This window comes from Phyllobates terribilis, unplaced genomic scaffold (genome assembly GCF_046119375.1).
Source record: "Phyllobates terribilis strain yellow unplaced genomic scaffold, ASM4611937v1 Scaffold_9__5_contigs__length_417890890, whole genome shotgun sequence".
Taxonomy (NCBI): domain Eukaryota; kingdom Metazoa; phylum Chordata; class Amphibia; order Anura; family Dendrobatidae; genus Phyllobates; species Phyllobates terribilis.
In genome coordinates, this window is record NW_027362769.1 from 379656843 (window position 1) to 379684392 (window position 27550).

A 27550-nucleotide genomic window follows, 5' to 3' on the forward strand; every position below is an offset into this window, starting at 1 on the left:
TACTGTAGCCAAGGAAAGGTGGCACTACTGTAGCCAAGGAAAGGTGTCACTACAGTATCCAAGGAAAGGTGGCACTGCTGTATCCAAGGAAAGGTTGCAGTACAGTATGCAGGAAAGGTGGCACTATTGTATCCAAGGAAAGCGTGGCACTATTGTAGCTAAGGAAAGCGTGGCACTATTGTAGCTAAGGAAAGCGTGGCACTATTGTAGCTAAGGAAAGCGTGGCACTATTGTAGCTAAGGAAAGCGTGGCACTATTGTAGCTAAGGAAAGCGTTGCACTATTGTAGCTAAGGAAAGGTGGCACTATTGTAGCTAAGGAAAGCGTGGCACTATTGTAGCTAAGGAAAGGTGGCACTGCTGTATCCAAGGAAAGGTGGCACTGCTGTATCCAAGGAAAGATGGCACTGCTGTATCCAAGGAAAGGTGGCACTGCTGTAGCCAAGGAAAGGTGGCACTGCTGTATCCAAGGAAAGGTGGCACCGCTGTATTCAAGGAAAGGAGGCACTGCTGTAGCCAAGGAAAGGTGGCACTACTGTAGCCAAGGAAAGGTGGCACTACTGTATACAAGGAAAGGTGACATTACACTATCCAAGGAAAGGTGGCACTACTGTAGCCAAGGAAAGGTGTCACTACTGTAGCCAAGGAAAGGTGGCACTACTGTAGCCAAGGAAAGGTGGCACTACTGTAACCAAGGAAAGGTGGCACTACTGTATCCAAGGAAAGGTGGCACTACTGTATCCAAGGAAAGGTAGCATTACACTATCCAAGGAAAGGTGGCACTATTGTATCCAAGGAAAGGTGGCACTACTGTAGTCAAGTAAAGGTGGCACTACTGTAGCCAAGGAAAGGTGTCACTACAGTATCCAAGGAAAGGTGGCACTGCTGTATCCAAGGAAAGGTTGCAGTACTGTATCCAGGAAAGGTGGCACTATTATATCCAAGGAAAGAGTGGCACTATTGTAGCTAAGGAAAGCGTGGCACTATTGTAGCTAAGGAAAGCGTGGCACTATTGTAGCTAAGTAAAGGTGGCACTATTGTGGCTAAGGAAAGCGTGGCACTATTGTAGCTAAGGAAAGCGTGGCAATATTGTAGCTAAGGAAAGCGTGGCACTATTGCAGCTAAGAAAAGCGTGGCACTATTGTAGCTAAGGAAAGCATGGCACTATTGTAGCTAAGGAAAGGTGGCACTATTGTATCCAAGGAAAGGTGGCACTACTGTATCCAAGGATAGGTGGCACTACTGTATCCAAGGATAGCTGGCACTACTGTAGCCAAGGAAAGATGGCACTACTGTAGCCAAGGAAAGGTGGCAAGTCTGTAGCCAAGGAAAGGTGGCACTACTGTATCCAAGGATAGCTGGCACTACTGTAGCCAAGGAAAGGTGGCACTGCTGTAGCCAAGGAAAGGTGTCACTACTGTAGCCAAGGAAAGGTGTCACTACTGTAGCCAAGGATAGCTGGCACTACTGTAGCCAAGGAAAGATGGCACTACTGTAGCCAAGGAAAGGTGTCACTACTGTAGCCAAGGAAAGGTGGCACTACTGTAGCCAAGGAAAGGTGGCACTGCTGTAGCCAAGGAAAGGTGGCACTGCTGTAGCCAAGGAAAGGTGGCACTACTGTAGCCAAGGAAAGGTGGCACTGCTGTAGCCAAGGAAAGGTGGCACTGCTGTAGCCAAGGAAAGGTGGCACTACTGTAGCCAAGGAAAGGTGTCACTACTGTAGCCAAGGAAAGGTGGCACTACTGTATCCAAGGAAAGGTGGCACTGCTGTAGCCAAGGAAAGGTGTCACTACTGTAGCCAAGGAAAGGTGGCACTACTGTATCCAAGGAGAGGTGGCATTACACTATCCAAGGAAAGGTGGCACTACTGTGGCCAAGGAAAGGTGGCACTACTGTAGCCTAGCCAAGGAAAGGTGGCACTGCTGTAGCCAAGGAAAAGGTGGCACTGCTGTAGCCAAGGAAAAGGTGTCACTACTGTAGCCAAGGAAAGGTGTCACTACTGTAGCCAAGGAAAGGGGGCACTACTGTAGCCAAGGAAAGGTGGCATTACACTATCCAAGGAAAGGTGGCACTACTGTAGCCAAGGAAAGGTGGCACTACTGTATCCAAGGAAAGGTGGCATTACACTATCCAAGGAAAGGTGGCACTACTGTAGCCAAGGAAAGGTGGCACTACTGTATCCAAGGAAAGGTAGCATTACACTATCCAAGGAAAGATGACACTACTGTGGCCAAGGAAAGGTGGCACTACTGTAGCCAAGGAAAGGTGGCACTACTGTAGCCAAGGAAAGGTGTCACTACAGTATCCAAGGAAAGGTGGCACTGCTGTATCCAAGGAAAGGTTGCAGTACAGTATGCAGGAAAGGTGGCACTATTGTATCCAAGGAAAGCGTGGCACTATTGTAGCTAAGGAAAGCGTGGCACTATTGTAGCTAAGGAAAGCGTGGCACTATTGTAGCTAAGGAAAGCGTGGCACTATTGTAGCTAAGGAAAGCGTGGCACTATTGTAGCTAAGGAAAGCGTTGCACTATTGTAGCTAAGGAAAGGTGGCACTATTGTAGCTAAGGAAAGCGTGGCACTATTGTAGCTAAGGAAAGGTGGCACTGCTGTATCCAAGGAAAGGTGGCACTGCTGTATCCAAGGAAAGATGGCACTGCTGTATCCAAGGAAAGGTGGCACTGCTGTAGCCAAGGAAAGGTGGCACTGCTGTATCCAAGGAAAGGTGGCACCGCTGTATTCAAGGAAAGGAGGCACTGCTGTAGCCAAGGAAAGGTGGCACTACTGTAGCCAAGGAAAGGTGGCACTACTGTATACAAGGAAAGGTGACATTACACTATCCAAGGAAAGGTGGCACTACTGTAGCCAAGGAAAGGTGTCACTACTGTAGCCAAGGAAAGGTGGCACTACTGTAGCCAAGGAAAGGTGGCACTACTGTAACCAAGGAAAGGTGGCACTACTGTATCCAAGGAAAGGTGGCACTACTGTATCCAAGGAAAGGTAGCATTACACTATCCAAGGAAAGGTGGCACTATTGTATCCAAGGAAAGGTGGCACTACTGTAGTCAAGTAAAGGTGGCACTACTGTAGCCAAGGAAAGGTGTCACTACAGTATCCAAGGAAAGGTGGCACTGCTGTATCCAAGGAAAGGTTGCAGTACTGTATCCAGGAAAGGTGGCACTATTATATCCAAGGAAAGAGTGGCACTATTGTAGCTAAGGAAAGCGTGGCACTATTGTAGCTAAGGAAAGCGTGGCACTATTGTAGCTAAGTAAAGGTGGCACTATTGTGGCTAAGGAAAGCGTGGCACTATTGTAGCTAAGGAAAGCGTGGCAATATTGTAGCTAAGGAAAGCGTGGCACTATTGCAGCTAAGAAAAGCGTGGCACTATTGTAGCTAAGGAAAGCGTGGCACTATTGTAGCTAAGGAAAGGTGGCACTATTGTATCCAAGGAAAGGTGGCACTACTGTAACCAAGGAAAGATGGCACTGCTGTATCCAAGGAAAAGTGGCATTACACTATCCAAGGAAAAGTGGCACTATTGTAGCCAAGGAAAGATGGCACTTTTCTCAGTCTCTTTAGTAAATACGTAGAGGATAAAGAAAGTGAAGCTGGAAATAATAAAAGATGCTGTCTTTCTGGCTTCTTCTCTAGTGCGCTCCCCAGGCAGTGCACCCAATCTAGGCTCACAGCTGTGTGGGAAGCTTTAGTTCTGGTCCTTAGGTTTTTTCATGCCATTCTTTTGAAATCTTGCACCTCTGTCATCTCGTGGCCGTACACCTTAGATACCTGTCCTCCCCTCCCCTTATACTCATGGATGCTTGGCTCAGCATGTCTGTGTTTTCAATAGGCAGAAGGCCGATGGCAGCCCGCTCCGGAGGAGGCTTATTTCCTAGGAGAATGAAGGGATGGGGCAGTTAAAATCGAACTGCCCCATCTTTATCTCCTCCGGCAGTAGGTGGCTGGTGAGTCTCACCAAAATAGGCAGGTTCAGCCAACATCAATCTAACGTGTACGGGCGGCTTAAAGGCCATAATACACATTAAAGTTAGAGGAAACAAATGATTTCAGAAGCACCGGTGAAGCATCTAATGTATGGAGACCTCCCAATCCATAGGACGGATGATAACTTGTTGATCGGTGGGGGTCTGACTGTCAGAAACAGCATCAATTGGCAGAACGGGACACTTTTAACTCAGTTACAAAATGAAGTTGCCCCATAGAGAATGAATGGAGCGTCGGTCGAGCATCCAACCTGCTGCTTCATTGGGAATAAATCTACTGATCAGTGCAGGGCCCTAGTGGACGGACCCCCACGATCAGTAAGCTACCAACTATTCTGCCGCTTTAGATAGTAGATCACAGCTGACACCAGTCTACACCCGATAGACGATGAAAACATCAACTGTACATCTCTTTCCTTTAAAAAAAAAAAAACCCTCCTCCCTTCCCCCTCATAATAACTAGATATAAATCTTCCTTTTATCTGCAGGGAACTCATAAAAAAGAGAACTGTAATAAGGGCGGATGTAAACTAATCTCCACCTCATGTCAGGAGCCGCCAGTGATCAGAGACTGGAAGGGCTGCCCGAAAAAGATAAAGAGCCATTCCCCGAAAATCAACGAGTCCTCAGTAAATATGAAGAGCCCCATACACATTAGGCTAAGGATGGGGCAAACCCGCCAATATGGGGGGGCTCAACCGACAGGTCTTATGTACAAGGGGTCCTCCTGACTGTCCCCCGGGGCAGGCAGGATATTTTGTTTGGCGTGAACGCTCTCATACAGAAGATGGGAATGTTCGGCCGAAAGATAGTTTGGCCCTCAACTACCTAATATGTATTGGTCCATAAGACCCTGGAACACCCTCTATGTTCATTACTGCAGATCAGCTCCTATTGGAGTGAATGGGAGCTGAGCTACAGAAGACAGGCACTACATAGTGTACAAATCTTTGCTGTTCCAGCTTTGCACTGTTTACTCCCATGGCCGCCGCTGGTGCAGGTGCTGTGTGTCGGACACTAATTGATCTGATATTGATGACCTATCATAAATCCGGGATTATATCCAATCTAACCGATCTAGGTGATAGCCAATGTACAATTTAAAAGCAGTTTCACCCCCTCATGTCCAATTCTGCTCCCTGCTTGAGTGGAAAGGATCCTGTTGGTTATACAGGCGATTAAACAAACGGTCCAAGGTCCATAAATGTGTTCCAGCACTCTACATAACATAATAGCTCTTTATTCTTCAATAATTTACAAATGTGACCCAAACATGATAAGGGAGAAAACTGTTTGGCCTACGCATTTCAGACACCTCAGTTCTTATGCAGCATTTACATTGGATTTCCATTGCAATCCAATATACGATCTCTCGGCTTCAGCTAAAGGAGGTGGCTCTTGAACAAATATATAAGCTGTCCATCACAGAGTGGTGCTGTGGGCTTAATGGCCACAATGGAGGCCCCTTATGGCTTAATCCACCGGACCACCGGAGAGAAGTCCGGTGTCCCACCGGTAAAATGACTATCACAACAAAGTGTATTAAAGGTGGAGGCCACCATTCGATCCTACTATGTCTATGAGTTCCTGAATTGATGGTCTAATGTCACCTCACCTTCCCACCAGAAGAAGCTCCTTCTCGTTGGCGTTCTTCCTGATTTTCCTCCAGATGTCCATAGTGAAAAGTGTGCTGCTGCTGTTAAATATAGAGGTCAAGGAAGACATGAGAGCCGCCATCATGACTGCAATCATCAGACCACGAAGACCTTCCAGAATAATGGAAACAAGAGAGGAAAAAAGAAGGCGCACATAAGAGTGATATTTCAGCTGCTATCTTCTGTGGGATATTATAGCAGACTGATCCGTTATCACATCTGTCCGGTGTTCTCTTACCACTTGGCATCAGTTCGATCACCAGCTTTGGGTATGCAATGTTGGAGCAACCAACCTCAGCCCCACACACTTTCACACACTCTTCTGGGACGACACATCCAACGGCATCTGCAGGATATAAAGTATCAGATATAAGACGAAGATCACATGATCAAGTGGTCATTGCTGGAGACAAATGCTTGATTTTAGGGTTTTAGTACAATCTGCAACATCACAACTGATTCAAGCAGTTGGATTGATATTTTAGTACATATGGCAAATCGGTCATGGAGGGGGGATTATGCAATGAAAATGGGGATGTAACAGTAATGTCCAAAAAGTTGACCTTATGTAATATGACATCTAGTCAACTGAGCATTATAAAGTTTTACCTGTCATCTACATTAGGCAGAAGGTGGGCCTATAAAGCCTCGTCAGATGTCAGACCCTCAAGAAATCAATCATCCCATCTGTACAAGTAGGATCATGTCTATGAAGACTGATGAGCAATGATCAGAATTGGAGCAGACCTTTCTCCTCTATGAAGCCTCCTGAGATGCTAGATCTCCCTTTCCTTAGAGCATAATTGTGTCCTTTGGATTGGACACTATTGTCCAGCAATCAGGGTCAGGTTGGGAGTGATCTTTGCTCATCAATGAGGTCTTCTCAGATGCCATGACCTCCAGTGAGCCCTCAGTTCCCTAGGTGCATGATGATGTCCTCATTGGATTGAAGATTGGCATCCATCGATCAGGATCAAGAGAGTATACAATCTTTCCTCCTCAATGAGGCCTTCTCAGATGCCAGACTCCAACCAGTCAGCCCTCAGCTTCCTAAGATCATGATGGTTTCCTCATTGTTTTGAAAAATGACATCCATGTTTCTTGATCAGAAAAGTAGCAAATCAGCTCAGGATCCCCTTGAGGCCTCGTCAGATGCAGGGCCTTCAACTAGCCAATCTTGACCATCCTAAAAGCATAACTGTGTCCTCTTTAGATTGAAGACTGATATCCACGATCAGGTTCAGCAGAGTAGCAAATCTTTACTACTCTATGAGGTCTCCTCAAATGCCAGATCCTTCAACTAGCCAATCCCGCTCTTCCTAAGAGCATAATCGGGTCATTTTGGACTCAAGACTGACTTTCGCTAATGAAGATGAATGCAGGTTGTTGATCTCCTCAAATGCCCCTCCCTCCCACCAGTCAGTCCTTCCTAGGAATATGGTCATGAACCTATTTGAATTACAGACTATCCACCGATCAGGATCATGTGGGGAGCAGATTGTTCCCCCTCTATGAGGCCACCTTAGATGCCAGGCCCTCGAACTAGCCCTTCCTAAGAGCATAATCGGGTCGTCTTTGGACTGAAGACTGACGTCCACTGAGCAGGATCAAGAGAGAAGCAGATCTTTCATCAATCACCAATTCTTTGATCTATGGGTCACTCGGCAGGGGCAATGTGCATCATGTGGTTATAACCTTCACACTTCTAGCATTAATCTAATCTATGGGATAAAGGTAATGTCTAAATATTTCTCTAGATCAGTTTCTAGTCAAGACCCCCCCAGTTGATGTCCGAGTCTTGAGTCTGGTCCTTGGTTCGCTTATTGCTTAGTTACATCGTTTTGCACATTTTGTTTACGTGTCGGAGAAATTCTCCAGAGCTTCCCCCTCCAGCCGATGGTAGACACGGTGCCGTACCCTTGTCTAAACCTTGCCGCCAAGTGCAATCCTGCCCATTAATCTCTTCAGCTCAGAACTTGAGAAAGAATTTGTGGATTTAAAATCTTCTGGCAACATTGTATGAAATCTTTGTTCCAGATAACAAATCCCAGGTGACAGACTCGGCACAAAATATTCTCTGTCAGATCATTGGGTATGTGCCGGGTGGCTGCGGTTAACTCTTAAATTGGCCGTATGCCTTAGATAAATGCACCAAACGCTACCTACAGGGCGCCAGGTCATCTGATATTTAGGGCCAAGGCACCAAGTTAATACAGATTGGAGCTCTGACCTAACCAACGGATCCCAGAACATGTGGCGCTAAACCATTAGGGTGACGGAAACTAAATTATTGGTTGCCCCACAGAGCAGCACTGCATATGGAGGAGGTGGGTACTGGTAATGGGCACCAAACCTCTGTTACAGGCACTGTTGCAGGGGCACTGTGGATATTTTTATTATGGGGGCACTTTGGATTAATCTTTTAGGACCTTATTATTGGGTCCTTATGACTTGCTTTTTTATGGGGGAATTCGGGCAGATGCTCTGCGTTCCACACATGTATAAGGTATAAATCCCATCATCTCCGCAGACCTCTCTGGATTCTCTTCTCCCCATATACCGCTGCCGAGAGCGTCACACAGGAGAAAGTTCCCAGTAAAAGTCCTCGTGGTCGTACTGAGTGCTCTCTTATAGGACTCACTCAGGTACATAATTGAGATGTTATGGTGTGTGTGTGCAGAGCGGGCGAGGTGCGGGGCTGCAACGGCTGCTTACAGATTATACAAGAAAGTCACGTGACACAGGAACAGCGCCGTGCAAGAGAAACATGGAGCATCACCAGGCGCAGCGGTACCTTCACTCAGTGTAGTGGGTAGGGGCGCAGGATTCAGTGTAGTGAGTAAGGGCGCAGGATTCAGTGTAGTGAGTAAGGGCGCAGGATTCAGTGTAGTGAGTAAGGGCGCAGGATTCAGTGTAGTGAGTAAGGGCGCAGGATTCAGTGTAGTGAGTAAGGGCGCAGGATTCAGTGTAGTAAGGGCGCAGGATTCAGTGTAGTGAGTAAGGGCGCAGGATTCAGTGTAGTGGGTAAATGCGCAATAACAATCATGGTGAGTTTGGATGCAGGATTCGGAGTGTGTTTTCCTGTGTCTTTCCTATCTACCTCTTCACATTTCAGAGCGGCGATCCCTCCTGTGTGAGCGGGAGATGACGATACGCCTCGTACACCTACTAATAGGAATGACCTTGTAACACTCACCAGTTACTATGCCGCTATCTGGCAGTCGGCCATATTGACGGTCACAGATAAGGAGCCATTATCGCTGTGTACATAACTCAGGTGTCTCATACTCCGGGATCATCGCTGTATTCCTCAGTACAGCAGATACCAGACAAACCCACGGCAGCCACGTGTGGCCTCTCCATAGGAAACCTGCCGAGAGCCTCCACGTCTGAGACCTCCATCTAGCGGGAAAATGGGGGTCTACCGACCGCAATTCTGCCAAGTGGAGACTGGGGGGAGACTGTTGCCTGGAAAAGTGTCAGCTCACAGCTATTGATGTAGAATACCACTGCTTGCTGCATTTACTGTGTACTGTCCCTTTAAGGCTATGTTACCTGCCTGTTACCTGGCTGGACTGGTTTTCACAGTTATCAGTGGTCTTATCTAGATGATGTCACCTCTGCTTCACTCAACACACAAAGTCATGAGGCTGGAGGCCACAAAAATCCGAAATCTCTAGTGAATCTGCAGACACTCAGAAAATAGGAACTGGAGCAGAAAAGCCGCAGGGACATATATAGTCCATACAGTGTGTAATACCGCCCGATACACAGGGGAATAGTCCATACAGTGTAATACCGCCCGATACACAGGAGAATAGTCCATACAGTGTAATACCGCCCGATACACAGGAGAATAGTCCATACAGTGTGTAATACCGCCTGATATGCAGGGGAATAGTCCATACAGTGTGTAATACCGCCCGATACACAGGAGAATAGTCCATACAGTGTAAAACCGCCCGATATGCAGAGGAGTAGTCCATACAGTGTGTAATACAGCCCGATACACAGGAGAATAGTCCATACAGTGTGTAATACCGCCCGATACACAGGGGAATAGTCCATACAGTGTAATACCGCCCGCTACACAGGGGAATAGTCCATACAGTGTAAAACCGCCCGATATCCAGAGGAATAGTCCATACAGTGTGTAATACAGCCCGATACACAGGAGAATAGTCCATACAGTGTGTAATACCGCCCGATACACAGGGGAATAGTCCATACAGTGTAATACCGCCCGCTACACAGGAGAATAGTCCATACAGTGTGTAATACCGCCCGATACACAGGGGAATAGTCCGTACAGTGTTATACTACCCGATACACAGGGGAATAGTCCGTACAGTGTAATACCGTCCAATACACAGGGGAATAGTCCATACAGTGTGTAATACCGCCTGATATGCAGGGGAATAGTCCATACAGTGTGTAATACCGCCCGCTACACAGGGGAATAGTCCATACAGTGTGTAATACCGCCCGATACACAGGGGAATAGTCCGTACAGTGTTATACCACCCGATACACAGGGGAATAGTCCGTACAGTGTAATACCGCCCGATACACAGGGGAATAGTCCATACAGTGTGTAATACCGCCTGATATGCAGGGGAATAGTCCATACAGTGTGTAATACCGCCCGATACACAGGAGAATAGTCCATACAGTGTAATACCGCTCGATACACAGGGGAATAGTCCGTACAGTGTAATACCGCCCGATATGCAGAGGAATAGTCCATACAGTGTGTAATACTGCCCGATACACAGGAGAATAGTCCATACAGTGTGTAATACCGCCCGATACACAGGGGAATAGTCCATACAGTGTAATACCGCCCGATACACATGGGAATAGTCCATACAGTGTAATACTGACCGCTACACAGGGGAATAGTCCATACAGTGTGTAATACCGCCCGATACACAGGGGAATAGTCCATACAGTGTAATACCGCCCGATACACATGGGAATAGTCCATACAGTGTAGTACCGCCCGCTACACAGGGGAATAGTCCATACAGTGTGTAATACCACCCGATACGCAGGGGAATAGTCCGTACAGTGTAATACCGCCCGATACACAGGGGAATAGTCCATACAGTGTGTAATACCGCCTGATATGCAGGGGAATAGTCCATACAGTGTGTAATACCGCCCGATATGCAGAGGAATAGTCCATAAAGTGTGTAATAAAGCCCGATACACAGGGGAATAGTTCATAGTGTAATAAAGCCTGATACACAGGAGAATAGTCCGTACAATGTAATACCGCCCGATAGGCAGGGGAATAGTCCATACAGTGTAAAACCGCCCGATATGCAGGAGAATAGTCCATACAGTGTGTAATACCGCCCGATACACAGGAGAATAGTCCATACAGTGTGTAATACCGCCTGATACACAGGAGAATAGTCCATACAGTGTGTAATACCGTCCGATACACAGGGGAATAGTCCATACAGTGTGTAATACCGCCCGATACACAGGGGAATAGTCCATACAGTGTGTAATACCACCCGATACACAGGGGAATAGTCCATACAGTGTGTAATACCGCCCGATACACAGGGGAATAGTCCATACAGTGTGTAATACCGCCCGATACACAGGGGAATAGTCCATACAGTGTGTAATACCGCCCGATACACAGGGGAATAGTCCATACAGTGTGTAATACCGCCCGATACACAGGGGAATAGTCCGTACAGTGTAATACCGCCCGATACACATGGGAATAGTCCGTACAGTGTAATACCGCCCGATACACAGGAGAGTAGTCCGTACAGTGTAATACCGCCCGATACACAGGGGAATAGTCCATACAGTGTGTAATACCGCCCGATACGCAAGGGAACAGTCCATGCAGTGTAATACCGCCCGATACACAGGAGAATAGTCCGTATAGTGTGTAATACCGCCCGATACACAGGAGAATAGTCCGTATAGTGTGTAATACCGCCCGATACACAGGGGAATAGTCCGTACAGTGTAATACCGCCCGATACAGAGGAGAATAGTCAGTACAGTGTAATACCGCCCGATATACAGGGGAATAGTCCATACAGTGTAATACCGCCCGATACACAGGGGAATAGTCCATACAGTGTGTAATACCGCCTGTACACAGGGGAATAGTCCATACAGTGTGTAATACCGCCCGATACACAGGGGAATAGTCCATACAGTGTGTAATACCGCCTGTACACAGGGGAATAGTCCATACAGTGTAATACCGCCTGTACACAGGGGAATAGTCCATACAGTGTAATACCGCCTGATACACAGGGGAATAGTCCATACAGGGTGTAATACCGCCCGATACACTGGGGAATAGTCCATACAGGGTGTAATACCGCCCGATACACTGGGGAATAGTCCATACAGTGTGTAATACCGCCCGATACACAGGGGAATAGTCCATACAGTGTAATACCGCCCGCTACACAGGGGAATAGTCCATACAATGTGTAATACCGCCCGATACACAGGAGAATAGTCCATACAGTGTGTAATATCACCCGATACGCAGGAGAATAGTCCATACAGTGTGTGATACCACCCGATACACAGGGGAATAGTCCATACAGGGTGTAATACCGCCCGATACACAGGAGAATAGTCCATACAGGGTGTAATACTGCCCAATACACAGGAGAATAGTCCATACAGGGTGTAATACCGCCCGATACACAGGGGAATAGTCCATACAGTGTGTAATACCGCCCGATACACAGGGGAATAGTCCATACAGTGTGTAATACCGCCCGATACACAGGGGAATAGTCCATACAGTGTGTAATACCGCCCGATACACAGGGGAATAGTCCATACAGTGTAATACCGCCCGATACACAGGGGAATAGTCCATACAGTGTAATACCGCCCGCTACACAGGGGAATAGTCCATACAGTGTGTAATACTGCCTGATACATAGGGGAATAGTCCATACAGTGTGTAATATCGCCCGATACACAGGGGAATAGTCCATACAGTGTAATATCGCCCGATACGCAGGAGAATAGTCCATACAGTGTGTAATACCGCCCGATACACATGGGAATAGTCCATACAGGGTGTAATACCGCCCGATACACAGGGGAATAGTCCATACAGGGTGTAATACCGCCCGATACACAGGGAAATAGTCAATACAGGGTGTAATACTGCCCGATACACAGGGGAATAGTCCATACAGGGTGTAATACTGCCCGATACACAGGGGCATAGTCCATACAGGGTGTAATACTGCCCGATACACAGGGGAATAGTCCATACAGTGTGTAATATCGCCCGATACACAGGGGAATAGTCCATACAGTGTAATATCGCCCGATACGCAGGAGAATAGTCCATACAGTGTGTAATACCGCCCGATACACAGGGGAATAGTCCATACAGGGTGTAATACCGCCCGATACACAGGAGAATAGTCCATACAGGGTGTAATACCGCCCGATACACAGGGGAATAGTCCATACAGTGTGTAATACCGCCCGATACACAGGGGAATAGTCCATACAGGGTGTAATACTGCCCGATACACAGGAGAATAGTCCATACAGGGTGTAATACCGCCCGATACACAGGGGAATAGTCCATACAGTGTGTAATACCGCCCGATACACAGGGGAATAGTCCATACAGTGTGTAATACCGCCCGATACACAGGGGAATAGTCCATACAGTGTGTAATACCGCCCGATACACAGGGGAATAGTCCATACAGTGTAATACCGCCCGATACACAGGGGAATAGTCCATACAGTGTAATACCGCCCGCTACACAGGGGAATAGTCCATACAGTGTGTAATACCGCCTGATACATAGGGGAATAGTCCATACAGTGTGTAATATCGCCCGATACACAGGGGAATAGTCCATACAGTGTAATATCGCCCGATACGCAGGAGAATAGTCCATACAGTGTGTAATACCGCCCGATACACATGGGAATAGTCCATACAGGTTGTAATACCGCCCGATACACAGGGGAATAGTCCATACAGGGTGTAATACCGCCCGATACACAGGGAAATAGTCAATACAGGGTGTAATACTGCCCGATACACAGGGGAATAGTCCATACAGGGTGTAATACTGCCCGATACACAGGGGCATAGTCCATACAGGGTGTAATACTGCCCGATACACAGGGGAATAGTCCATACAGTGTGTAATATCGCCCGATACACAGGGGAATAGTCCATACAGTGTAATATCGCCCGATACGCAGGAGAATAGTCCATACAGTGTGTAATACCGCCCGATACACAGGGGAATAGTCCATACAGGGTGTAATACCGCCCGATACACAGGAGAATAGTCCATACAGGGTGTAATACCGCCCGATACACAGGGGAATAGTCCATACAGTGTGTAATACCGCCCGATACACAGGGGAATAGTCCATACAGTGTGTAATACCGCCCGATACACAGGGGAATAGTCCATACAGTGTGTAATACCGCCCAATACACAGGGGAATAGTCCATACAGTGTGTAATACCGCCCGATACACAGGGGAATAGTCCATACAGTGTAATACTGCCCGATACACAGGGGAATAGTCCATACAGTGTAATACCGCCCGCTACACAGGGGAATAGTCCATACAGTGTGTAATACCGCCCGACACACAGGGGAATAGTCCATACAGTGTGTAATATCGCCCGATACGCAGGGGAATAGTCCATATAGTGTAATATCGCCCGATACGCAGGAGAATAGTCCATACAGTGTGTAATACCGCCCGATACACAGGGGAATAGTCCATACAGGGTGTAATACCGCCCGATACATAAGGGAATAGTCCATACAGGGTGTAATACTGCCCGATACACAGGGGAATAGTCCATACAGGGTGTAATACTGCCCGATACACAGAGGAATAGTCCATACAGGGTGTAATACTGCCCGATACACAGGGGAATAGTCCATACTGTGTGTAATACCGCCTGTACACAGGGGAATAGTCCATACAGTGTATAATACCGCCTGTACACAGGGGAATAGTCCATACAGTGTGTAATACCGCCCGATACACAGGGGAATAGTCCATACAGTGTGTAATACCGCCTGATACACAGGGGAATAGTCCATACAGTGTGTAATATCGCCTGTACACAGGGGAATAGTCCATACAGTGTGTAATACCGCCTGATACACAGGAGAATTGTCCATACAGTGTATAATACCGCCCAATACACAGGGGAATAGTCCATACAGTGTGTAATACCGCCCGATACACAGGGGAATAGTCCATACAGTGTGTAATACCGCCTGTACACAGGGGAATAGTCCATAAAGTGTGTAATATCGCCTGTACACAGGGGAATAGTCCATACAGTGAGTAATACCGGTTGCACACAGGAGAATTGTCCATACAGTGTATAATACCGCCTGATACACAGGAGAATAGTCCATACAGTGTGTAATACCGCCCGATACACAGGGGAATAGTCCATACAGTGTGTAATACCGCCTGTACACAGGGGAATAGTCCATAAAGTGTGTAATATCGCCTGTACACAGGGGAATAGTCCATACAGTGAGTAATACCGGTTGCACACAGGAGAATTGTCCATACAGTGTATAATACCGCCTGTACACAGGGGAATAGTCCATACAGTGTGTAATACCGCCCGATACACAGGGGAATAGTCCATACAGTGTGTAATACCGCCTGTACACAGGGGAATAGTCCATACAGTGTGTAATATCGCCCGATACACAGGGGAATAGTCCATACAGTGTGTAATATCGCCCGATACACAGGGGAATAGTCCATACAGTGTGTAATACCGCCTTTACACAGGGGAATAGTCCATACAGTGTGTAATACCGCCTGTACACAGGGGAATAGTCCATACAGTGTGTAATACCGCCCGATACACAGGGGAATAGTCCATACAGTGTAATACCGCCCGCTACACAGGGGAATAGTCCATACAGTGTGTAATACCGCCCGATACATAGGGGAATAGTCCATACAGTGTGTAATATCGCCCGATACACAGGGGAATAGTCCATACAGTGTAATATCGCCCGATACGCAGGAGAATAGTCCATACAGTGTGTAATACCGCCCGATACACAGGGGAATAGTCCATACAGGGTGTAATACCGCCCGATACACAGGGGAATAGTCCATGCAGGGTGTAATACCGCCCGATACACAGGGGAATAGTCCATACAGGGTGTAATACTGCCCGATACACAGGGGAATAGTCCATACAGTGTGTAATACCGCCCGATACACAGGGGAATAGTCCATACAGGGTGTAATACCGCCCGATACACAGGGGAATAGTCCATACAGTGTGTAATACCGCCCGATACACAGGGGAATAGTCCATACAGTGTAATATCGCCCGATACGCAGGAGAAAAGTCCATACAGTGTGTAATACTGCCCGATACACAGGGGAATAGTCCATACAGGGTGTAATACTGCCCGATACACAGGGGAATAGTCCATACTGGGTGTAATACTGCCCGATACACAGGAGAATAGTCCATACAGTGTAATATCGCCCGATATGCAGGAGAATAGTCCATACAGTGTGTAATACCGCCCGATACACAGGGGAATAGTCCATACAGGGTGTAATACCGCCCGATACACAGGGGAATAGTCCATACAGTGTAATATCGCCCGGTACGCAGGAGAATAGTCCATACAGTGTGTAATACCGCCCGATACACAGGGGAATAGTCCATACAGTGTGTAATACCGCCCGATACACTGGGGAATAGTCCATACAGTGTGTAATACCGCCAGATACACTGGGGAATAGTCCATACAGTGTGTAATACCGCCTGATACACAGGGGAATAGTCCATACAGTGTGTAATACTGCCCGATACACAGGGGAATAGTCCATACAGTGTGTAATACCGCCTGATACACACGGGAATAGTCCATACAGTGTGTAATACCGCCCGATACACAGGAGAATAGTCCATACAGTGTAATATCGCCCGATACGCAGGAGAATAGTCCATACAGTGTGTAATACTGCCCGATACACAGGGGAATAGTCCATACAGTGTGTAATACCGCCTGATACACAGGGGAATAGTCCATACAGTGTGTAATACCGCCTGTACACACGGGAATACTCCATACAGGGTGTAATACCGCCAGATACACTGGGAAATAGTCCATACAGTGTGTAATACCACCCGATACACAGGGGAATAGTCCATACAGTGTGTAATACCGCCTGTACACAGGGGAATAGTCCATACAGTGTAATACCGCCCGATACACAGGGGAATAGTCCATACAGTGTAATACCGCCCGCTACACAGGGGAATAGTCCATACAGTGTGTAATACCGCCTGATACATAGGGGAATAGTCCATACAGTGTGTGATATCGCCCGATACACAGGGGAATAGTCCATACAGTGTAATATCGCCCGATACGCAGGAGAATAGTCCATACAGTGTGTAATACCGCCCGATACACATGGGAATAGTCCATACAGGGTGTAATACCGCCCGATACACAGGGGAATAGTCCATACAGGGTGTAATACCGCACGATACACAGGGAAATAGTCAATACAGGGTGTAATACTGCCCGATACACAGGGGAATAGTCCATACAGGGTGTAATACTGCCCGATACACAGGGGAATAGTCCATACAGTGTGTAATACCGCCCGATACACAGGCGAATAGTCCATACAGTGTGTAATACCGCCCGATACACAGGGGAATAGTCCATACAGTGTGTAATACCGCCCAATACACAGGGGAATAGTCCATACAGTGTGTAATACCGCCCGATACACAGGGGAATAGTCCATACAGTGTAATACTGCCCGATACACAGGGGAATAGTCCATACAGTGTAATACCGCCCGCTACACAGGGGAATAGTCCATACAGTGTGTAATACCGCCCGACACACAGGGGAATAGTCCATACAGTGTGTAATATCGCCCGATATCAAGGGGAATAGTCCATATAGTGTAATATCGCCCGATACGCAGGAGAATAGTCCATACAGTGTGTAATACCGCCCGATACACAGGGGAATAGTCCATACAGGGTGTAATACCGCCCGATACATAGGGGAATAGTCCATACAGGGTGTAATACTGCCCGATACACAGGGGAATAGTCCATACAGGGTGTAATACTGCCCGATACACAGAGGAATAGTCTATACAGGGTGTAATACTGCCCGATACACAGGGGAATAGTCCATACTGTGTGTAATACCGCCTGTACACAGGGGAATAGTCCATACAGTGTATAATACCGCCTGTACACAGGGGAATAGTCCATACAGTGTGTAATACCGCCCGATACACAGGGGAATAGTCCATACAGTGTGTAATATCGCCTGTACACAGGGGAATAGTCCATACAGTGTGTAATACCGCCTGATACACAGGGGAATAGTCCATACAGTGTGTAATATCGCCTGTACACAGGGGAATAGTCCATACAGTGTGTAATACCGCCTGATACACAGGAGAATTGTCCATACAGTGTATAATACCGCCTGTACACAGGAGAATAGTCCATACAGTGTGTAATACCGGCTGCACACAGGAGAATTGTCCATACAGTGTATAATACCGCCTGTACACAGGAGAATAGTCCATACAGTGTATAATACCGCCTGTACACAGGGGAATAGTCCATACAGTGTATAATACCGCCTGTACACAGGAGAATTGTCCATACAGTGTATAATACCGCCTGTACACAGTAGAATAGTCCATACAGTGTGTAATACCGCCCGATACACAGGGGAATAGTCCATACAGTGTGTAATACCGCCTGTACACAGGGGAATAGTCCATACAGTGTGTAATATCGCCTGTACACAGGGGAATAGTCCATACAGTGAGTAATACCGGCTGCACACAGGAGAATTGTCCATACAGTGTATAATACCGCCTGTACACAGGGGAATAGTCCATACAGTGTGTAATACCGCCCGATACACAGGGGAATAGTCCATACAGTGTGTAATACCGCCTGTACACAGGGGAATAGTCCATACAGTGTGTAATATCGCCCGATACACAGGGGAATAGTCCATACAGTGTGTAATATCGCCCGATACACAGGGGAATAGTCCATACAGTGTGTAATACCGCCTGTACACAGGGGAATAGTCCATACAGTGTGTAATACCGCCCGATACACAGGGGAATAGTCCATACAGTGTAATACCGCCCGCTACACAGGGGAATAGTCCATACAGTGTGTAATACCGCCCGATACATAGGGGAATAGTCCATACAGTGTGTAATATCGCCCGATACACAGGGGAATAGTCCATACAGTGTAATATCGCCCGATACGCAGGAGAATAGTCCATACAGTGTGTAATACCGCCCGATACACAGGGGAATAGTCCATACAGGGTGTAATACCGCCCGATACACAGGGGAATAGTCCATACAGTGTGTAATACCGCCCGATACACAGGGGAATAGTCCATACAGTGTAATATCGCCCGATACGCAGGAGAATAGTCCATACAGTGTGTAATACCGCCCGATACACAGGGGAATAGTCCATACAGGGTGTAATACCGCCCGATACACAGGGGAATAGTCCATGCAGGGTGTAATACCGCCCGATACACAGGGGAATAGTCCATGCAGGGTGTAATATCGCCTGTACACAGGGGAATAGTCCATACAGTGTGTAATACCGCCTGATACACAGGAGAATTGTCCATACAGTGTATAATACCGCCTGTACACAGGAGAATAGTCCATACAGTGTGTAATACCGGCTGCACACAGGAGAATTGTCCATACAGTGTATAATACCGCCTGTACACAGGAGAATAGTCCATACAGTGTATAATACCGCCTGTACACAGGAGAATAGTCCATACAGTGTATAATACCGCCTGTACACAGTAGAATAGTCCATACAGTGTGTAATACCGCCCGATACACAGGGGAATAGTCCATACAGTGTGTAATACCGCCTGTACACAGGGGAATAGTCCATACAGTGTGTAATATCGCCTGTACACAGGGGAATAGTCCATACAGTGAGTAATACCGGCTGCACACAGGAGAATTGTCCATACAGTGTATAATACCGCCTGTACACAGGGGAATAGTCCATACAGTGTGTAATACCGCCCGATACACAGGGGAATAGTCCATACAGTGTGTAATACCGCCTGTACACAGGGGAATAGTCCATACAGTGTGTAATATCGCCTGATACACAGGGGAATAGTCCATACAGTGTGTAATATCGCCCGATACACAGGGGAATAGTCCATACAGTGTGTAATACCGCCTTTACACAGGGGAATAGTCCATACAGTGTGTAATACCGCCTGTACACAGGGGAATAGTCCATACAGTGTGTAATACCGCCCGATACACAGGGGAATAGTCCATACAGTGTAATACCGCCCGCTACACAGGGGAATAGTCCATACAGTGTGTAATACCGCCCGATACATAGGGGAATAGTCCATACAGTGTGTAATATCGCCCGATACACAGGGGAATAGTCCATACAGTGTAATATCGCCCGATACGCAGGGGAATAGTCCATACAGTGTGTAATACCGCCCGATACACAGGGGAATAGTCCATACAGGGTGTAATACCGCCCGATACACAGGGGAATAGTCCATGCAGGGTGTAATACCGCCCGATACACAGGGGAATAGTCCATGCAGGGTGTAATACCGCCCGATACACAGGGGAATAGTCCATACAGGGTGTAATACTGCCCGATACACAGGGGAATAGTCCATACAGTGTGTAATACCGCCCGATACACAGGGGAATAGTCCATACAGGGTGTAATACCGCCCGATACACAGGGGAATAGTCCATACAGTGTGTAATACCGCCCGATACACAGGGGAATAGTCCATACAGTGTAATATCGCCCGATACGCAGGAGAATAGTCCATACAGTGTGTAATACTGCCCGATACACAGGGGAATAGTCCATACAGTGTGTAATACCGCTCGATACACAGGGGAATAGTCCATACAGTGTGTAATACCACCCGATACACAGGGGAATAGTCCATGCAGGGTGTAATACCGCCCGATACACAGGGGAATAGTCCATACAGTGTGTAATATCGCCCGATACGCAGGAGAATAGTCCATACAGGGTGTAATACTGCCCGATACACAGGGGAATAGTCCATACTGGGTGTAATACTGCCCGATACACAGGGGAATAGTCCATACAGGGTGTAATACCGCCCGATACACAGGGGAATAGTCCATACAGTGTGTAATACCGCCTGATACACAGGGGAATAGTCCATACAGTGTGTAATACCGCCTGATACACAGGGGAATAGTCCATACAGTGTGTAATACCGCCTGTAGACAGAGGATGTATGTATGAGCGCAGTCTGTGGTACACCATACATATTATGAGTGCTGTAGTTATGGGGTCGCAGAGGCCGCAGTCACAGCAGGGTCCTAGAGCACTTTGGGTTTATTATGGGCGCACTGTTAGGGGGCGTGTCCTGAGTCTGGAGGCGTGGCTTGGCACGTTGTAGGATGCAGAGTCTGTGGCCTCAGAGCTCACACTCCGCGTGCTGCAGGAGGTGCCGGGGACAGGTCACATGATGTTCGGAGTCTTGGAGGGGGCGTGTCCGGATCACGTGTGTATGCGGGGTTGGGGGCTGAGCTGAGCCGCTGCCTCTCTTACCTGTACAGTCCGGGAGCGGCAGCCGCACACACTGCACACAGATCCGGGAGTGACACCGGCTGCGGGACGGCGGGGACCCGGACACTGGGGGGCATCACCAGCACCATGGGAGAGAGGGAACATAGTAGCACCGGACTCCACTAGATCCCGCTCTATCCACCCAGGGGATCAGGATTAACTTCTGTACACAGGATTGTCCTCCATCGATCTTCTCCAGGGATCTCCTCCAGCAGGGATCAGATTTAATAGGGATCTGTCCCGGTTAGGGTTTTTCCCAGTAGGGAGTTTCTCCTAGTTGGGGTCTCTCCCAGTAGGTAATCTCACCCAGTTGGGAGTTCCTTCTGGTTGGGGTCTCACCTAGTTGAGTTCTCTGCCAGTAGGGGGTCCCTCCCTGTTGGGGTTTCTTGAGGTTGAGGTCTCTCCCAGTTGGGGTCTCCTCCAGCAGGACCTGAGGATCCCTCACCATGGCTCTCTCCCAGATCCAGTGCCTGGACAATAATAATGTGAACTGGAGGTCCAGTGAGACCAAGCCCGAGTTCTTCTACAGTGAGGAGCAGAGGCTGGCGCTAGAAGCCCTTGTGTCCACCGGGCAAGATGCCTTCTGCGAGGTGGTCAAGAAGGAGAACATCAGAGACTTCCTGTCGGAGGTGGAGCTGGCCAAGATCGTGAGTCGGGTGGAAGCGTTTGACCCTGACTCTAGTCACCTTAGGAAAAGTGGGGACAAGTTTGAGCAGGATGGAGAAGGGGACCTCCAGGAAGGTGTGGAAAATTCCTTGGAATATTGGCCTGATAAGTCGGACTGCCCCATTCCAGAGTTGGATTTGGGGTGGCCGGACACGGTGGCCTACAGAGGAGTGACCCGGGCTACTGTATACATGCAGCCACCCATCGATGGCCAGCCACATATCAAAGAGGTGGTCAGGAAGATGATCACACAAGCCCAGAGGGTGAGTCCAGTTGGTTGATATCTCTAGCTGTCTGTGCCAGGTGTTGGTCAAACTTTGTGGATGGCACTTGCCCCAATGTGGGGTAGCTCTGGGGCCCTTAGCAGTACTTTGTGTCTTACACAAACTTGATGCTAGGTGGAAACCATTACAGCCCAGCACCAAGAAGGGGTGCCCACATCTTTAGGGTATGCTCATGGGTTGTCTACCCCCTAGTGTATATCACAGGCCATCTTGTAGATTATTGTTCTTATTAGGGGTGGTCTGGTTTACCCCTTCCTATGTGGGGAGCATCCCTCCACTGGTTGAAAGCCAGGTTGGATGCCCATTCATCTCAATGGGTGCCCAATATTTTTATTATACCCCCATGACTGTGGGGGTCCAGTATTCTGAAAGCCCCTATTAACCACTTGCATTCAAATATAGCAATGGACCATGTATGAATATGTGGCCCAAGACCCAATGGGAGACCTGCAAGGACCATCAGCTCCATCCAAGGTCAAGATATCTCCACACCTGGACTATGGGTGATTCTACTCTCCCACCCTGGTATGATCATTCTGGTTTGCTTGGGCCAAGGGGCCAACTGACAGTAATGGGCATATTCATGGGGTTAGTGAACGTGCCCTGGTCGTAGTACTAATTCATAAATGTATATTTTGGGATCAGGGATGTAGTGTTCTTTGAATAGATTGTATATCGTCCAATTGTGCCTGAGCCTATAATTTGGTGAGAATTGGGCCGTGTTGGGTACCACTGGTTTTAGGACCTGTTGGATAATATTAGTGCGCTATGCACAAAGTTTTGATCAAGTCTTGCCCCTTTGCTATAATGGCCACCGGACGTGTCCTCACCATCCATCCCTGTTGTAACGTACAGTTTCATAGATGTGCCTGACATGCTGGATCATGACCTGTGACGCGTTTAGGCACGGCCCGTGACCTCACGGGATGACTCACTGCGTGCATGATCTCAGAGGAAGCGTCAACATATGAGGGGGCCGAGCCAGCAGCCCAGTATTTGTATGGGTGATGTAAGGGGAGGATAGGTGGCACAATTTGCCTGCTGATGTGACCTTTCACTGGTTGGCAGTCCTGCGTCATCTTGAGTCCAGGATTGGATTATTGGCTTTGAAGTAGTAACAGGCAAAGGTCCTTGCAATGGAATCATTATTAGCAATGCAGTTATACCAGTATAATGCCCAATTCTAGCTTGGCATTAGTTCTACATCTGCCCCTACACCTAATTAAAGGGGTTTATCTGGTTCAAGCACTTCATATTGTAACAGACTGTCTGCACTTATCTGGTCCCTGAAATCTGGAAGCACTGCTGCTACATGGAATATGTTTACTTACATGTCCTTGAAGAGGTCTGCTTGGTATGAAAATTTGTCATAGACAAGAGTTGTACCACTGTCCATGTAAATAAAGTACCTGTGATTTTATTTCAAGGACCGAATTTTGGAAAAATAAATCTTGAATGTAAAAAGGACTTAGAAATGGAGTCCAGTAATTATGAAATTAGTTGCCCTGGCCTATGTTGGGGTTAGGACCGTACCCATTGCGGTACCCAAAAAGTTCTATAATTCCCTGCATCATTGGGAAAATCTTGTCTCTGCAAACTTACAAACTGCTCAGTAGGGTTATTGTGGCTGCACATGTGATCAAAGTGGGGGGTATTTGACCCGCAGATGGATGACTGTTGTAATAGCATTGTGTGTATGCGACAAGAAAATGACAGTGACATTCCTCAGCCGTGCTGTCTCTTATTACCCATCCATGAAATCAGAGGAAAGGGTGTCTGGCTGGTGTACAGAGTCAGAAATAAACAGAATATTTGCTGTTAGTTGGACATTGGGCTTAGGTGGCAGTTTCTGGGATTAAACAGCGACATTTGTTTGAAAGTGGGGCGTAAAGGCATAGGATTACTGCAGCTAAAATCTTTCATTATGGAGGATAAGATCCTGGGTAACTGGTACACGTCCACACTCCCTATTGGCGTCCCCCACTCAGGACCCCCCAATACAAACCAGAGCTCTGAACTGGCTGATAACAGGGAACAACAGATTGCATTCACCTGGACTACAAGTTGCATGTCCCTATCACACATAGCTGACGATAAATCGCTAGCTCTTCCACCAGGTAACTGCTGTTTATGCCATTGCCTTATATATTCGTGTAGGCGCAGTTACGGTTGAGTTTATGGCGAGGCTTCACCCTGGATACATATAATCCTTTATACAAACATTCCCTTACTGTAATAGGGACACGTCATTGCAGAAAACGGCCCCTTCGGAGGCGGACAACGGCTCGCCAGCTCTATGGACTTGCAGATTTTCTTACAGGGCCCTTGCATGTCTATCCGTTTCCCCTCCCCCAACACAAAAAAATCCCTCGTACGAAATATTTTATGCAGGAATGCGCCTCTGGCTCCTATATTGCTGCATGACCAGTCAGATTTGCCTTTGGGGACATAAGGGAAATATTTAGACTCTGCCCTGTTCTAATGAGAAAATTGCTCAAATTGCAATTCCTTTGTATGCCGCGTGCGCTGGAGCTTTGCTTTGGTGTAGATGTGAGCGCCTGATAAGATGATATCACCGATCCCCTGTGAACTTTCTCCTTACACGCTGGCTCTGAGTCTATTCCCGGAAAGTTCTGTGCCAGGAAGTCCGGACATAATGTGACCCGCCGATCGGTGATTAACCCTTGTGAATCAGCATGTGTAATCGCTACGTCTGCCGTCTGCTCTGCGCAGTCTGAACGCGTACCGGCAGTGCGCGGCGGCTATTCCTGGAATGTGGGATGGGGAGATAGTTTTGAGATATTCTCGGCTTTGTTTCGCTCGGAATTTGCAAATTTATTTATTTTTCCTTAAAGGGATTGTCCACTTTTATCTAAATCCTCATAAAATGAAAAGCTCTGCAACTTCCTAATACATTTTTCACCATTTCAAAAATCACAGCTTGTGGTTAGTGAATGGGAGACATTCTTGTTTCCGTCCAAAAAAAACCTCTGCAGACCTGAAACTTCTCACAGCTTGGGATTTGGTCAGTTCTCTGACTTGTGCTAATTGGATCTGAACTCGCTGGAAGAAGCTCAGTCGCCTTTGCCTCTTGGCCTTCGCCTTTTTGCCTCTTGGCCGTCGCCTTTGCCTCTTGGCCGTCGCCTTTTTGCCTCTTGGCCGTCGCCTTTTTGCCTCTTGGCCGTCGCCTTTTTGCCTCTTGGCCGTCGCCTTTTTGCCTCTTGGCTTTCGCCTTTTTGCCTCTTGCCCGTCGCCTTCTTTTTTTCGGTGACACTTTTTTGGTTAAAAACAAAAAAATGAACCCTGGAAACCCAAAGGATAAAAAAAGACAAGTGTGAATAATGCCTAGGAGTTTGTTACAATGTATCAGTAAATTGTACCGATCCACAGTCCGGACTGTGCAGCTCACAGAGGATTACACAGACTGGGTACAATTGTAGCAAAGCCTCAGCTGTGAGACATATTATTTTGCAGGTGATGGCAGATCTCTCGCCCTCGCTGACTGGTGGTTCCAATGCTGGAGCCCCCTCGTTCGTGAGAATGAAGGGCAGAGACCCCTTTTTTGTTGAGTCTAGATTATGCTCCGTGATGACACAGCCCCTTCACTCAAGGGGTGGTTCTAGCGGTCAGACCCCCTAGTGCCCCCAAACAACAAGTGCCATCCTTTCCTAGCAATATAGCCATCACGTTCCACCCCTTAAAGGGCTCATTCACACTTATGTATCAAAACTATGATCGAAAATGGCTGTTTTGCATTTTCTTTCTTTTCCGTATTCCGTCTATTTTCCATCCCTTGTTGTTGGGTCACCTCATTTTTTGCTACGTTATTTTGCTTTCTTCTGATTTTTAGGTCTTTCAAACGTCTAAAACATAACAATCGCACACAAGTGAACAAGCGCGCTTCGCATTTTTAGCAAAAGGGACTGTAGAGACACGTGTGTGCGCGGCCACCGCTCCTCTCCCAGCGGCCTTGTTTTCAATAGATGCATTTTTTGGACATTTTTGGCATTTTCTTACAATAATGTCATACTGTCTCTCTGGGTTAATAATTGTACCCAGAAAACACGTGCCGTGCAAATAAAAAAGCACAGAAAAAAATGGAAATTTGGATAAAAGTGATCAGGTGTCCAAAGGATAGCAGGGACCCCCCAGCAGTCCTGAGAGCGGAGGGGGCTCTGAAATGTGCACCACCATTCATTGTCTATAGGACTGCCAGGAAAGGTGGAGCCATAGACAATGAATAAAGTGGAGGTGAGTGTGAATGAGACCTTTTGAGGCATAGAAAGTGATGGTCCTATTGCTGGGGGAGGCTGTCACTTCTTGTTTGGGGGCACTAGGGGGGGAGGCTGTCCGATCCTGGAGCACAAGCAAATGCAAAAAGGGGTCTCTGCCCTTCAGTGTTATGACCCAGGGGTCTCCAGCGGTAGCACGACCACCAGTCAGCGAGAGACCTGTCATCCCCTACTATAGCTGGGATGTAACACTTCTCACAGCTGAGGGTTTGCTACAATTGTATCCAGTTTGCAATACTCAGCTGCCCAGTCCAGACTGTGACCGATACATTGTAACAAAATAACATAATAAGGTTTTATTCACACATCTTTTTTTTCTTTTTTTGCTCTTCGTGGTTTCTTTTTTACCAAAAAATGGCATTTGTGTTTTACGTACCCTAAAAAAAAAAATGAAACGGAAGAAGACCCAGCTTCTCCTAGCGACCTATAACAAATACAGGTGCTTCTCACAAAATTAGAATATCAAAAAATTTATTTTTCAGTTCTTCAATACAAAAAGTGAAACTCCTATATTCTATAGAGTCATTACAGAGTGATCTATTCCAAGTGTTTATTTCTGTTAATGTTGATGATTATGGCTTACAGCCAATGAAAACACAGAAGTCATTATCTCAGTAAATTAGAATAATTAACAAAAAACACCTGCAAAGGCTTCCTAAGAGTTTAGAAAGGTCCCTTAGTCTGTTTCAGTAGGCTCCACAATCATGGGGAAGACTGCTGACTTGACAGATGTCCAGAAGGCAGTCACTGACACTCCACAAGGTCCCAGAGTCTGGAGGAAGAGTGGAGAGGCCACAATCCAAGCTGCTGGAGGTCTGGTGTGAAGTGTCCACAATCAGTGATGGTTTGGGGAGTCATGTCATCTGCTGGTGTAGGTCCACTGTGTTTTATCAAGACCAAAGTCAGCGCCGCCGTCTACCAGGACATTTTACAGCACTTC

The 27550-nt window shown here is 47.3% G+C and overlaps 2 protein-coding genes across 2 annotated transcripts in view; one reads left to right on the forward strand and one right to left on the reverse strand.

Moving 5' to 3' along the window:
* The window catches only part of SLC5A10 (solute carrier family 5 member 10), a 114411-nt gene that overhangs the window by 20718 nt on the left and 66143 nt on the right, over positions 1–27550 (reverse strand). The window contains exons 10-11 of the mRNA XM_073648457.1: positions 5892–5999; positions 5614–5764 (exon numbers count right to left, since the gene is read on the reverse strand). Coding sequence (XP_073504558.1) covers positions 5614–5764; positions 5892–5999 — 259 coding nt within the window. The remainder of the gene's footprint in view (positions 1–5613; positions 5765–5891; positions 6000–27550) is intronic.
* FAM83G (family with sequence similarity 83 member G) overlaps positions 21284–27550 on the forward strand; it is a 32712-nt gene continuing 26445 nt past the window's right edge. Inside the window, exon 1 of the mRNA XM_073648456.1 lies at positions 21284–22297. Within this exon, the coding sequence (XP_073504557.1) occupies positions 21815–22297 (483 nt within the window). The 5' untranslated portion in view covers positions 21284–21814. The remainder of the gene's footprint in view (positions 22298–27550) is intronic.